Source organism: Lithobates pipiens, unplaced genomic scaffold (assembly GCF_037356315.1).
Source record: "Lithobates pipiens isolate NorthernLeopardFrog02 unplaced genomic scaffold, aLitPip1_a1.2 Scaffold_22, whole genome shotgun sequence".
NCBI lineage: Eukaryota > Metazoa > Chordata > Amphibia > Anura > Ranidae > Lithobates > Lithobates pipiens.
In genome coordinates this window covers 88,662,636-88,677,012 of record NW_027507784.1, presented here as the reverse complement: position 1 = coordinate 88,677,012, position 14,377 = coordinate 88,662,636, and the positions used below count along the sequence as shown (strand labels likewise).

At 45.0% G+C, this 14,377-nt stretch overlaps 1 protein-coding gene across 2 annotated transcripts in view; it reads right to left on the bottom strand.

Moving 5' to 3' along the window:
* LOC143923908 (tubulin alpha chain) overlaps positions 1-14,377 on the bottom strand; it is a 44,354-nt gene that overhangs the window by 3,686 nt on the left and 26,291 nt on the right. For both annotated transcript variants that reach the window (XM_077447855.1, XM_077447854.1), the window contains exon 2: positions 735-957. In XM_077447855.1, coding sequence (XP_077303981.1) covers positions 735-957 — 223 coding nt within the window. The remainder of the gene's footprint in view (positions 1-734; positions 958-14,377) is intronic.

Genomic DNA, 14,377 nt, shown 5'->3' with positions numbered 1-14,377 from the left:
ATGCAGATTTGCAGTGACACCTACACAACGAGTACAAAACTCTTTGCTGTTCAATAGAACAAGTTACTATTTTACATGCTGTGTTGCTTCATACAAGTCATACTCTTTGTGCTGTGCCTGAATCGTCTGCATTGATTGTATTGTAATTTACTTGGCACAATAAAAAAAAAAAAAAGGATCAGCTTAGCTTTTCTCTGCTGCACAATGGGGTGCAAAAAAATAATGCAATCAGAATATTAATCCTGACCTTATGCGGCATAAACTTCGGTGCTATACAAATCCTGAATAATAATAATAATAAATAAAACATGGTCATTAGGCGTGCCCTGATAACAAAAAAGACATTTCTGTTGAAGTTTAATGAGATCTTATACTCCTACCCACTTCCGATGTCGCACTTGCCAACCTGTTGCTGGCAAACAAAAAAGATAAAAAAATAAATAAAAATCACCTTTGCAGGACAGGGAAGGGCAGGATGGAATTCAAGAACCATTTAAAGCCTTTTTTCCTGGCCGTTAAGAGCTGCTCATAACGTGCAACCTGCTAAATGAAAATAACTGATGTCTGTGTCCCCGTTGGGGTGTTTTACCCAACGTCCTGTTTGGTTGACGCCTATGGGTGCGTCAGGATGGAGAGGAATTCACCCCATGAAAAAAAAAGTACCATGTTGGCCAACAAGGGGGTAATAGAACAAGCAGAATGTTACAGCAACAAAGAATAAATGGCATATGCACCAATCACAGTGGGCTCCAGGTCCACAAAGATAGCTCGAGGAACGTGCTTTCCAGCCCCGGTTTCACTGAAGAATGTAGTGAAAGAATCGTCTCCTCCTCCGATGGTTTTATCACTGGGCATCTGTCCATCCGGCTGTATTCCATGTTCCAGGCAGTACAGCTCCCAGCAGGTATTGCCCATCTGGACGCCAGCTTGGCCAACGTGGACTGAAATACATTCCCTCTGTAAAAAATATAGAAGATAGATATACTGTATTAAAAAAACATTTATACTGTGTGTGCTAGATAGATAGATATATATCCGGCTGTCACCAGCATTAAAGTAAGAGGTTGCTGACCTGTGCGGCAGTGCTTACTGCGCTCCTAAAAAGTGATCTGCAGCAGATCGCTTTTTTAGGTGCTGACAGGCGGCGAGGAGGTGATAGATTGCCTCCTCAACGTCCGTTTCAACCATTGCACACTGTTGCAGGGCGTTTGGGATGCAACCTCATTCACTTAAATGAGTCTTGTTCGGCACCACATGCTGAATGTGGCATGCCGTTAAATTTTTTGCCATGGCATGGGTACAGCCCTGTGTGGTGGCATTACAGTGTTAAGGTGGACAGCTATGGGGTAGTAAAACTGCGGCCTAATCACCTGTTTTTTTCCACCCCCCCTAGTTGCCCATGTGAACAAGCCCTAAATAAGGTGAACAGCGGCATTCCCTGCAAACAAGCGCCCAACCCTAAAAGATCTGTGAATGGAAGGTTACAAGTCCCACCTGCCATCGCACACAAGAGTAGTGACCTTCGTTTACTTCCTCCAGCCCCTTATCAGATGCGGACCTTCATACAGACCTGGGGATAGGGGAAGAGTCTACAGGAGCCAGATTTTGCTGTGGAGTGCATCGTGGGAGTATTGCTCCTGCGATGCACTGCCTGCGGTTGCAATACTCTGCAGGCTTCATTGCAAAATGTTAATGCATGCACATTTAGTCTGATCAATGTGGGTGCATTTAACCTTTTAAAAAAAAAAAAAAAAAAAAGGAAGACCATGCCTAGAAGTTATACATACATGTTGTAAAAACCATTAACAGCATTCCCTGCCCCATGGGAAATCTTCCCCCCATAAACACACTCCAGGGACAGCCTGGGTGGAATCCTGTGTACCTGTGTGAGAAGCAGCCAAAACACCTGTGTTACCATTTCTACTCATTCGACCTACACCTCATGTTTACATAGATTTTACTACACGGTGCAATTTGAGTTTTTGAAAACAGAGCGCCGGGACAGCAGCTGTGCGGCAGGTGGGGGGGGGGGGGGTCGGAGGATTTCCTCCAATATTGACACAAGTTCACCACCAGCTCAAACCTGTAAAACGTGCATGAACAGGACGGTACGCCCTCACCTTAGGGTAGTGCAGATAATTGTACCCGCCGTTCGCTGCCGCGCCCTAAAGACTTCAGAAGTAACAGCATTCCATCAGACTATAAAGCACATAGACTGTGTGCTGGTTCCAGTCTGATGTTATATTTCCGCACAAACTGAACAAAATGGCAGAGGTCTAAAGCTGGCCACGCACGATTGGATTACATAGCTTTGGTTTAGAAAGCCGGCGTTCGCTAATCTTTTTTTAATGTGCCGACGGCGATCGCCAATAATCCCCTATCAATTTGGTATAGGAGGTGCTTGCCCACCATTTTAGTATAGGAGGTGCCGGTGATTGCCCACCATTTTAGTATAGGAGGGGCCAACGAGGCTCACTGATCGCCCATCATTTTAGTATATAGGAGGTGCCTGTGAGGACCAGTGATCACCCATAAATTTTAGTAAAAAGGGATTTCTTCGACACAGACAAAGCCAGGACACTATCAGGGGACAGCCTACTAACAGTAGGGACTGTTCCAGGAAATCTGATATCTAGACTATAGATTAATGCACTGTTGAGGTGGGGGATTCGTGACAGGTACACATTAAAGAGAAAATCCAGGCAAGAAGGAAAAAAAAAAAAAAAAAAAAAAATCAATTGGTGTGGTTGAACATCTCCTAGATTTTAAGCTCTAACGAGCTTAACTCTAACTGATTCCCCATCTTGAATTGTAATGTCTACACTAATGCGTAAACTGTCGGCGCTATATAAATCCTGTATAATAAATTTAACCACTCATCTACCTCTGTTTATAAAGTGGTGGATACCTAATCACCATCAGACGGCTAGCGGGCCTGTTAATGGCTGTGATCTGAGCAGTCATCCTACACCTCAATTCACAGAAACTGAACAGAACTGATCGGAGTTGCTCTGTACCATGTGGTCGCTGTGTTGGGCAATCTCAGCTATGAGGGGGAGAGGGAAGAGGGGAGAGGGGAGAGGGGAGAGGGGAGAGGGGAGAGAGAGAGAGAGACTCAACATATTTGGCACCTTTTTTGGGGGTGCCTGGTTTTGACAGTTAGCCACTTCCACGCAGCAAACTGAGCTGGAAGTTCGCCCCCCGGCACATTCATAAAGCGCAGCAGGAAACCAGCTGTGAAGCCGCAATTCTGTTTTCCCGTAGTCAAGATGGCGGTGCCAGCACCCGATTGAAAAATCGGTTTGGGTGAGGTAAGTGCCCCAATATTAAAAGTCAGCAGCTACAGTATTTGTAGCTGCCGACTTTTTACATTTTTTCTGAAGGAGTCCGGAGCTCCTCTTTAAATGCCACCAAAGCAAGTTCTAGGTCTCAAAAAACGTAATACACATTTGGGTCCAGTGTTACATGACAGAGTTATTGTCAGTCATACTATAAACACTGAACACTGGCCTGGTAATGAAGGAATATTGTATATACACAGACAGCAAACTTTTGTGCTTGCAGTTCAGACTGTTCACGTGGATTATTACTCGTTAATCCGTGTCCTCTCTACAGTCACCCAACAGTTTCTGTTCAGGACAAAAAGACGCATTTCTCCTTCTCCAATGGAGGGACAGGAATAGAGGTCGTCGTTTTGGCGCCATTGATCTGTCACCGGGTACAGAAATGACATGGCAGTCCGCTCAGAGGGTTTTCTAAGCGGCTGAATTAAGTTACAGCAAAACATGAGGTGGACTTGGAACTTTTAATAGCCTGTGTCCACAGTGCCGGATTACAAGGTATAATCTGTGCGAGGAATGTGGGGCGGCTCTCCCCGTGACGGGCTGCAACGCCTGATATGAAATCCACCCGAAATGCTGGTTATACAACACCAATTACCGCAGGTGCTGCCACTCACTGAACGTGACACTATACAATGTCATTCTCCAAAAATAATCCACACACATCCATTACTCAATGGCCCTGTAACCCATTTTTCATTGTTTCTTCCAAGTTAAAAATGAAAGAAAATTTATTTAAAACCCCCAAATACACACTCATATATATATATATATATATATATATATATATATACACACACACACACACTTTTTAAACGCCATTTTTTGGAGGGGGGGGGGGGCAGGGGGTGGACACAGGAATAACACACACTAAACAGTAAAGTTGGCACAATTTTTTTTGTATAATGTGAAAGATGATGCAACGCTGAGTAAATGGATACCAGTCATGCTTTGAAATTGCGCACACTCGTGGAATGGCGACAAACTACGGTACCTAAAAATCTCCATAGGCGATGCAAAAAAAAAAAAAAGCTAGAATTATTGCTCTCACTCTGACAATCGCTGCAATACCTCACATGTGTGATTTGAACACAGTTTACATTTGTGGGTGCTACTTGCATAGAAAACACGCATTTTTTTTTTTTTTTTTTTTTTTAAAGGGAAAAACTTAACACTTTTATTGTTGTCACAGCAATAGGTGGTGACAGGTATTCTTTATGGAGGGATCTGTAGTCTAAAAGACCCCAAACCCCTCCTTTGCACTTAAAAGTATTCAGATCACCAAAAACGGCAATCCCCTCCCCATCCTTTAGGATAACAGCCATGCGGCTTTTAGCCGCCTTGGTTGTCATCACAAAAAAAAAAAAAAAAAAGCCAACTGTCTGCTCTTAATTAAAAAAAAAAAAAAAAAGGAATAAAAAAAAAAAATTACTATTATTATTATTATTATTATTAATAATGCTACAGGCATCACCCCAGTATAACCCCTTCAAGCTATGAATGCTAATTTGCTTACGTTCAGCATGACAGGATTATATTAATACAGGATTTCTATAGCACCAATAATTTGGTACAAGAGGAATTCAAGCTTACAATCTAAAAAGGGAGGGTCAAGTGATGGGGGGAGCTGACGGAGATGGCTTCTTCAAAAGAAAAGGGTTTTCAGGGATTGTCTGAAGATGGATAGATTAGGAGTTAGTCGGACAGATTGGGGTAGGGAGTTCCAAAGCATGAAAGCAGCTCGGGAGAAGTCCTGGGAGGAGAGCATGGGGGGAGGGGACAAGAGAGCAGGAGGTCCTGGGGAGGAGCAAAACAATGATTTGGCAGATATTTTGAGATTAGGTCAGTGATGTAGCTGGGGGCAGTTATGGATGGCTTTGTAAATTGTTCGTACTGAATTTTTAAAATACATACATACATACATACATACATACATACATACATACATACATACATACATACATACATACATACATACACATACATACATACATACACATACACTTTTTTTTCCCCTCACCATAACACCTATGATATATGGTCATACGGACCACACTGCACCATAGTATGCCATCTTTACCAGCAGTACCACCTACAACACAAAAAATAATAATTCTCCAAAGTGGCAGATGGGTCCACCAGAATCCTCCTATCAGAAGTGTCACACCTGGGTTCACCGACCATTCTGTCGTTTTTGGACACCCTCATAGTATCTTGTACCACGTGGCACCAGTGAAGGTCTCAGTGGCTGCTGTCTCACAGGTTGTATTTAGAAGCTTGCATAGTACAGGGGATCTAGCAGAGGTGCCAGGACACCACGTGGAGTCTGGTATGAGATGCAGCTGGAAGGGAGGTGACCAAAGATCCCAAACTACTATTTATAACCCGTCTCCACACCAGACTGACCTGCTGTACTATAAACACCTCCCACATACTGCAAATGCCCCTGCAGACAGGAGAGAGCAAACAGCAACCATAAGGCTTCATTCACAAGGGCATATCTATGTGTAGGCCCATGCAAAAAAGGCCCATCTTCTCCCGCATGGGCTGCACAGGTAATCCATGCATCCGCATGCAGGCAGTCCCATACAAGTCTGTTTAGTGCATCTGTAGGCAGTCCCATTCCTGCCTGCATCTGCATGCAGGCAGTCCCATTCCTACCTGGTTCACAGCTATGTATTTTTAGTTTTGCAGAAACACACTAGTCTATTTAACATGTTTTTTTCTATGGGTCATGTTCACATCTATGCATTTCAAGGAAAGGGCCAGGGACCAGCAAGTTGTGTTTTTAGTTCCATAGACTTTAATGGATCCAAAATGTGTATAGAATATAGAAAATAAAAAATAAACCAACTGCAACTTGCATAGGTGTGCACCAGGCCTTCATGTCCGTTCAGTGTATCCACATACACAGCCACTGACCCAACTGGACTTTGCAGACAATATGGGTTCGGGGTCACACAGCTGTCTGGGTCATGCACGGATGTCAAAATTGGGAGCAGCAGCCATGTCCACTGAGCTGCTGCATCTCAATAGACATGAATGGGACTGCCTGCATGCAGATGCATGGAACACCTAAAGTATCCCATGTGGGTGAAAAACAGTCCTACGAATGGGTGCACACAGAGATACGTCTGTGTGAATGAGGCCCATCCAAGATCAATGAGAAATTTACACTGTATGCTCCCAATGTCACCAGATCACACAGCGCAGTCTACGTCTTACCTTCCAGCGGCACAGGCACTGTTGTCACAGATAAGAACATGAAATATAGCCGCTCCTTACTGGCAATGTTTATACTGCAAGTCATGCCAAGAACATAAAATAAACTTTATAACTAGAATACCTCGGCCTGCAGAAAACCAGGAGTCATCTAATTTAAAGGATAAGTTCACCTTTACAAAAATAAAATAATGAATGTACTTTTTTTGCAGGTAAAGCAATATGCATTATTTGTTGTTGTTGTGGACCTGTAAAAAACATTGCACCCATGATCTGCTGATGCCACGGTCCTGCAGACTGTCTGCCCGTACCTCTGATATTGCCAGGTAGTTCTACCGTCACAGGAAGACTTAATGCATTACCTATTCTAGAGCACCCAACATGCTGTTGGGTGCTCTAGAATAGGTGGTAGTTCATAGAGAACTACAAACCAAAAGCCGCAAAGGCCTTGTATTTTTCCATTTGCAGAACACTGAATGGATGGCGTGGCCATAGTTTTTGCAGATTTTGACAGCTGGGGGGGGGGGGGGGGTACCAAGTGTAACGCAACATGTTACAAAAAGTGGATTTATCCTTTACAGCTAAACTCCAGGTAAAAATTTCTATAGCCCTGTCCTAGGGCGACAATGCTGTTCCAGTCCAACAACGCTGATATGGAAACTCTGTGTTATGGCGAGCAGAGGGGGGAGTTTCTATAGTCCAGTCCTAGGGTGCAACGCCACCATAGAACCTCCGTTATGGAAAGGAGGGGAGAAGAGAGGTTTCTATAATCCAGTCCTAGGGCGACAACACTGCTATGGAACCTCTGTTATGGAAAGGAGAGGAGGGGAGAAGAGAGGTTTCTATCCTGTCCTAAGGCAACAATGCTGTTCCAGTTCTACAATGCTGCTATGGTACCTCTTATGGAGAGGAGGTTTCTATAGTCCAGTCCTATGAAACCTCTGTGTTATGAAGAAGAGAGAAGAGAAAAGGAGGTTTCAATCCTGTCCCTAGGCAACAATGCTGTTCAGATCCTAAGGAGACAACCCTGCTATGGAACGGAGTGGAAAGGATGGGAGAAGAGTGGGTTTCTATAGTCCACTCCCAGTGGGACAATGCCACTATGGAACCTCTGTGTTGGAGAGGAGTGAAGAGTCCTTCTCTGTCAAAGGGAAACAATGCGGCTTCTACATACAGTAAAGTACAGTGAGTTAGTCTTGTCATCCTAGGACAGGAAGTGTGTTACTGGTAGGATCACCAGGTGAAAAGGGAAAAATATGAAGAAGGTTGTCCGCTGTGATAGTATGTTATTAACGAGTCTTAGTGTTTTTTTTTTTTTGCCTTCAATGCCAATTTGTGCCCAGCCAATTCTGTCTGGTAAGCATGTCAGAGATACAAAGGGGCTTCACAGAGAATTGCAGCCTTCACTTCTGACCACTCTGAAGAGTAAATCAAGGGAACATTGACGTCACAAAAGACTGAATCTGCCGTGTACCAATCTTCATGGCCCTCAGTAGAAGAATGCCAGCCTCTGGCATGGTGAACATACCAGAACGGTCTGGGTGTAGACTGTGCTAAGGGTCACTGCTCTAATCACCTTCCCATTCACACAGGTCTGTGCACACTCAAACTACTGGAAAAATTAATGCTGGTTCCCACAGAAAGCTGTATGGGCTGCGTGCCCGCAGATTGGTCAAGGTGCCCACACTGACCAGTGTCCACAGCCAAAAGCACATAATGGGCATGTGAGCATCAGTATTGCACCACAGGGCAATGGAAAAAGGTGGTCTTGTCTGATAAATCACATTTTCTTTTACATTATGTGGATAGCCGGGAGTGCTAGAGTCGCTTGCCAAGAACCATGGAAAGTCAGATCTATGGGAGGTCCCTCCTTGCAACTTACAGGACTTAAAAAAGGATCTGCTACTGAGGGCTTAGCTGTATTGTTGTTGCATCTCCCTTTACAGTGGGGGAAATTTGGTCCCCTGCAGATTTGACAAGTTTGCCCACTTACAAAGAAATGAAGAATCTATCATTTTAAAATACACCTATGATAACAATGTTTAGAGACGTATCAACCAAATATTCAGAAAAAATTTAAAAAAAAAACACCATACAAGTGTTATAAATGGGAGTTGCAGTTCAGTGTGTAAAATAAGTATTTGATCCCCACCAGCCAACAATAATTCTGGCTCCCACATATTGGCTACAGTAGGTGCTTGTGTGGTACACACGTTACTCCTGTCAATTTAAGAAGGTGCTCCTAACAATTTGTTATGTATATAAAAGACACCTGTCCACGGAATCTTTCTTCCATTCAAGCCTCACCATCACGGGTAAGACCAAAGAGCTGTCAAAGGACGTCAGGGACAAGATTGTAGACCAGCACAAGGCTGGAATGGGGGCGACAAGACCATCAGCAAGAAGCTTGGTGAGAAGGAGACAAGTGTTGGAGCGATTATTTGCAAAAAGAAGAAATACAAAATAACCATCAATTGCCCTCGGTCTGGAGCTCCATGCAAGATTTTGCCTCATGGGGTGAGGACGATCATGAGAAAAGTGAGGGATCAGCCCAGAACTACACGGGAGGAGCTTGTGAATGACCTCAAGACAGTTGGGACCACAGTCACCAAACAACCCATTGGTGACAATACACCGCCATGGATTGAAATCCTGCAGCTCCCACAAGTTCCCCCTCCTAAAAAACGCTCATATAAAAAAAAGGTCCATCTGAAGTTTGCCAATGAACATCTAATGGATTTAGAGAAGGACTGGGAGAACGTGCTGTGGTCAGATGAGACCAAAATTGATCTCTTTGGCATTAACTTGACTCGTCGTGTTTGGGAGGAAGAAAAATGCTGACTATGACCCCAAGAACATCATCCCTACAGTCAAGCACGGGAGGTGAAAACATTATGCTTTGGGGCCATTTCTGTGTTAAAAAAGGTACAGGCCGACTTTTCTGCATTGAGGGGCCAATGGACGCGGCCATGTATTGTAAAACCTTCTTCCCTCACCCAGAGCACTTAAGATGGTGAAGATGGGTCTTCCAGCATGACAATGACCCAAACCATACCACCAAAGCAAGAAGGCACACATTGAGGTCATGGCGTGGTATAGCCAGTCTACAGACTGTATTCCTATAAATTATTTATGGAGGGAGCTGAAACGTCGGAGTTGCCAAGCAACAGCCAAGAAAATCTTAAGGCTCTTAATCTTAAGAGAAGAAGATCTGTAAAGAAGAGTGGATCAAAGTCTAGATGTGTGCAATTCTGGTCACCAACCACAAGAAACGTCTGACCTCTGTGCTCGCCAACAAGGGTTTCTCCAAATACCAAGTCGTGTTTTCCTTGGGGATCAAAATACTTATTTTACTCACTGAACTGCAACTCAATTTAGAACATTTGCATTTTTTTTTTCTGGATTTTTGGTTGATATTCTGTGTCTATCATTTAAAATACACCTATGATAAAAAAAATTAGACCCTTCATTTATTTGTAAGTGGGCAAACTTACAAAATCTGCTGGTGATCAAATCGTTATTTTCCCCACTGTATATTGGGCTGTGCAAACCGCTGGAGCTATATAAATCTTGAATAATAAAAATAATAATAATATTATAATACTACAGGATGCCTCCCAGCTAAAGCTGGCTGCTATTCATACTGCAGCTCCTGTATACACCCTCCATGTGTCTGTGCCACTCCATAGGATCTGTCCCAGGCCCAGCATAAACAGTGTGAATGAGGAATCTCCTGCACCAGCCACGTGTGCGCTGCAATAATTACCTAGTTTGGATAGGACCCTGAATGGACAGCTGAGCCCCTGGAAGTGGGGGAGGGGGAGGGAGGAGAGGGGGAGGGGCAGGAACACGCATAGCTTCCCCAGTGACAGGTGATCCCAGACAATCATTCAATGTGGCTTGGGGGAGGGGGAGGGGGCGACCTCTTGAACAGCTCACACTGCAGGCGGCATTAACTATTTGCACAAGCCTCCAGGATGTGTATAGAGGGGGCAGGCATGGTATCTGGCGACGTGTCACATGGGAGGAGACATCAGTGTTGTAAAATGTAATGAGCCGAGATCACGTTTTTTGCACACAGCTCCTGGGGCCGCATGACGTAAAAACGTGGCTGTATTCCCCCACCTGGGATCTACAGTTGCAGCCTACAGTCACCCATAGAAATCAATGACAGGAGGTGGTTATAAGCTAGTACATGCATAAACATGCACGCACATACTGACATACAGCTGCGTGGCGGTCTGCGTTTGGGGGGGGGGGGTACATTAGTAGATGTGCACACCCCACCATGTCAGTGTACGCTGGGGACCAATTAGTCGATCGGTCCCCGCACTTACACCATGTAGGTCGTAGGCTTTCTCCTCTGCAGCCAATAGGATCATTTCACCTCTCGGCCAATTGGGTCTGAGCCGGAATTGACCAGGGAGAAGAATCGGGTAGACAATAGTAAATATGATTCCGCTGTTGTCGCACAACTGGGCGGGCGTACCACGCTGCCCCCCGAGCCCACCCTTTAAGCCAATTACAGCCTCCAGCTCTAATCATGTGCTTCTAACAAAAAAAATAAACACATTAATAAATTTAAAAAATACCCCATTGAAATCCATGCAGTCGGTGCCCTGCACATAGATAAGGGGGCCAGGCGCATGGATTAGGGGTGCAGCCCCCCCTGCGCCCTATATGGACACATCCGCCTGTGATTTCAAATCGCTATCCAGTGCGTGACGCTTTTACTTCCTAATGGCACCCCATTCATACAGATTGTCGGTAAATCCATGCAGCAAATGGCGCTGCAATGCGCAAAGCTCATCAGTCAAAGGAACATGAGCTTCTTTTCGGAGCGATAGTGTGAATGGGGCCTCAGACACTTTCTGCCCTTAGACCCCCTTCACGCTTTGCAGGCGCTAGAGTGCTAAGAAAATAGTGCCTGCAAAGCGCCCTGAAAAAGACGCTCCTATCTTTCCAATGTGAAAGCCCCGAGGGCTTGCACACTGGAGCGGTTCGCTGGCAGGACGCTAAAAAAAAGTCCTGCTAGCAGCATCTTCGAAACGGTGAAGGAGCGGTGTATACACGCTTATTGAAATCAATGGGCAGAGCGGCTATACCGCCAGCATAGCGGTGCTGCAGCGCTTTGTGTTGGTTTTAACCCTCTTTTGGCCACTAGCGTGGGGGGGGGGGGGGGGTAAAAGCACCCCACTAGAGGCAAAATAGCACTGTGCAATTGACAGTAAAGTGGCGCTAAAAATAGTGGCCCTTTACCGCCGACGCACCCACCCAGTGTGAAAGGGGTCTAAAAAGGTGACAACACTCATTCACTGTACCTATGGAGGAGGAGCCACAGGAAGAGTGCCGGGACTATGAATCTTTTTTTGCTACCGGCAAAACATACAACCAAATGAGTAGATTGAAACATTGTTTATATAGAAATGTTTTCCTATTTTGATACTTTATATGAATTTATTTTTTTTAGCAGAGACTGACACAAATTGTCACATCTTAAAGCGGGAGTCCACCGGGACTCCGCTTTTTTTTTTTTTAAAAAGCCAGCAGCTACAAATACTGCAGCTGCTGACTTTTAAAATAGTGACACTTACCTGTCCAGCGCGCCCGCGATGTCGGCACCCAAAGCTGATCTCTAGATCGTCTGTAAGGTGCTGCCGCCGCCATCTTGGGTATGGGAATCAGGAAATGGAGCCTTTCGGCTTCATTTCCCGGTTCAGTACTGCGCATGCGCGAATCGCGCTGCGCAATAAGGACGGTCCCCGCTGCCTTTGGGATCTGTGCGTTTCCCAGCAGGCAGCGGGGCACTTGCGGAAAGGGGCGGGCACTTGCGGAAAGGGGCGTAATCTACGCCCCTTTCCGCAGAGAGCTATCCCGGAAGTGGGTGCAGAATACCTGTACTGTACAGGTATCTGCACCCCCCTCCCCCCTGAAAGGTGCCAATTGTGGCGCCGGAGGGGGGGAGGGTTCCGATGAGCGGAGGTCCACTTTAGGGTGGACCTCCGCTTTAAGGCTCCATGCACACAGGGCGTTAAAATAATGTTATAAAAAACGCCAGTAGCTTTGCAGTGAGTCAACGTTTTTAATGTTTTTTTTTTTTGCAATAGTGTTTATTGGCTTTTTTTTTAAAAAAATTCCTTCAATGGATCAAAAACGTTAAACGCTGGTGAGCCACGTTTATCAGCGTTTGGCGTTTTCTGTGGTCAGAAAAAAAAATAATAAATAAAATTTACTCCTGAATGCGGTTTTATGGCATTCAGAAAACCGCCCATAAACATCCAAAAACATCCATTTGTGCATGGACACACAGGATAACAGAGGGAAGTTTATGGGCGAAAAAAAAGCCCAAACTCCCAAAAACAGCCGTTTATGAGCTTCAGTGTGCATAGAGCCTAAAGCTTCCCTCCAACCGCACTACCATGCGACTTGGCGCAGCGCGCTTTTTAAAAGTGCAAGTTCCTGATCCGGGCTGCGTGCAAATGTAGACACACACACACAGCGCTGGTAAGCTACACCCCCACTCCCTTCCCAGAAGACAATGGCTTTGCTGCCCTCAGGTTCATGTGTACCAGGCATAAGCCCCCATTCTCACCGGTGCGACTTATGCAACGCACATGACAAGTCGCACCCTATTGTCTGAAATGGAACTGTTCAAATCAGTGCAAAGTCGACTTTGCAGTGCTGCACCAATTTATAAAAAGAAGTTCCTGCACTACTTTTGCTGATTTCAGGTGTAAATTGCATACACATCTGTGCACAAAGTCGCACAGATGCAGGTAAGTCGCACTGACATGCGGCTTTGAAATGGTAAAATTTCAAGTGAAGTCTGAAGGTGTGAAGCTAGACAAACACTTTAAGGAGTAGGAGTGGGCGAGTAGTTTAGCAAAAGACATTGAGCAGGGCTGACACCACCCAGCCCATAAAAATGCTTTGTGTTGTCAGCGGCAACAGGACTTATTTTTCTGTTCTTGCAGGATCTTTAAAGGCTGGATTCACACCTATGCATTTTTAGTGTTTTTTTTGCAGATTTATACTACAGTCCATTTATCATGGTTTCCTATGGAACACATTCTGTAGTGCAAATCTGCAAAATGCAAAAAGCACTAAAAATGCCATAGGAGTGAATCCAGCCAAATGGAGGAGACCTCACTCTCCAAACAAACATTATTTAGATCACATACTGGTTTTAAACTCCTCCCTCCCCCCCCCCCCGCTTTTTTTTCCCAGTAATTTCTGGGTTTCTTGCCTAGGCATATGTCGTCACATCTCAGGAGGGGAGGAGGGGGGTTTTCTCCCCCAAGCACACTCCAGCATGCATGCTTAAGCTAAGGGCACATGGATTCCAGGAAGTAAAAGCTACACAAATCATTTGCCCTTACTAAATATGACCACTGCCAGAAATGCTGGGGGGGAGGGGAGGGTTTTTTTGTTTTGTTTTTAAAGTGGTTTCTCAATAAAATAATAAATGGAGATGTGGATGGGTGGGGGGGTTTGCTTTCAATATTAAAAAAAAGTTTCCGCTCAGCCAATAGCAGATTGGGTCCTCTCCCATCCTGATTGGACATCACATCACATGACGTCCTGTCAGTATGCACTGATTGCAGCTGCGCGATCTGTCACCGGCCGTGTCCATGGGATACAGCCGATGACCTATCAAAGTACCAGCTTTCTGCTGGTAGCATGTGCAGGTCACATGAATGAATGAAATACTTGTATAGCGCACAACGCGAACTGAATCGCCTCAAGGCGCACATGACAGTTGTACACAATGGATGGCTTCCATTCAAGGTGTACAAAACGTGTTGCTAGCTGTG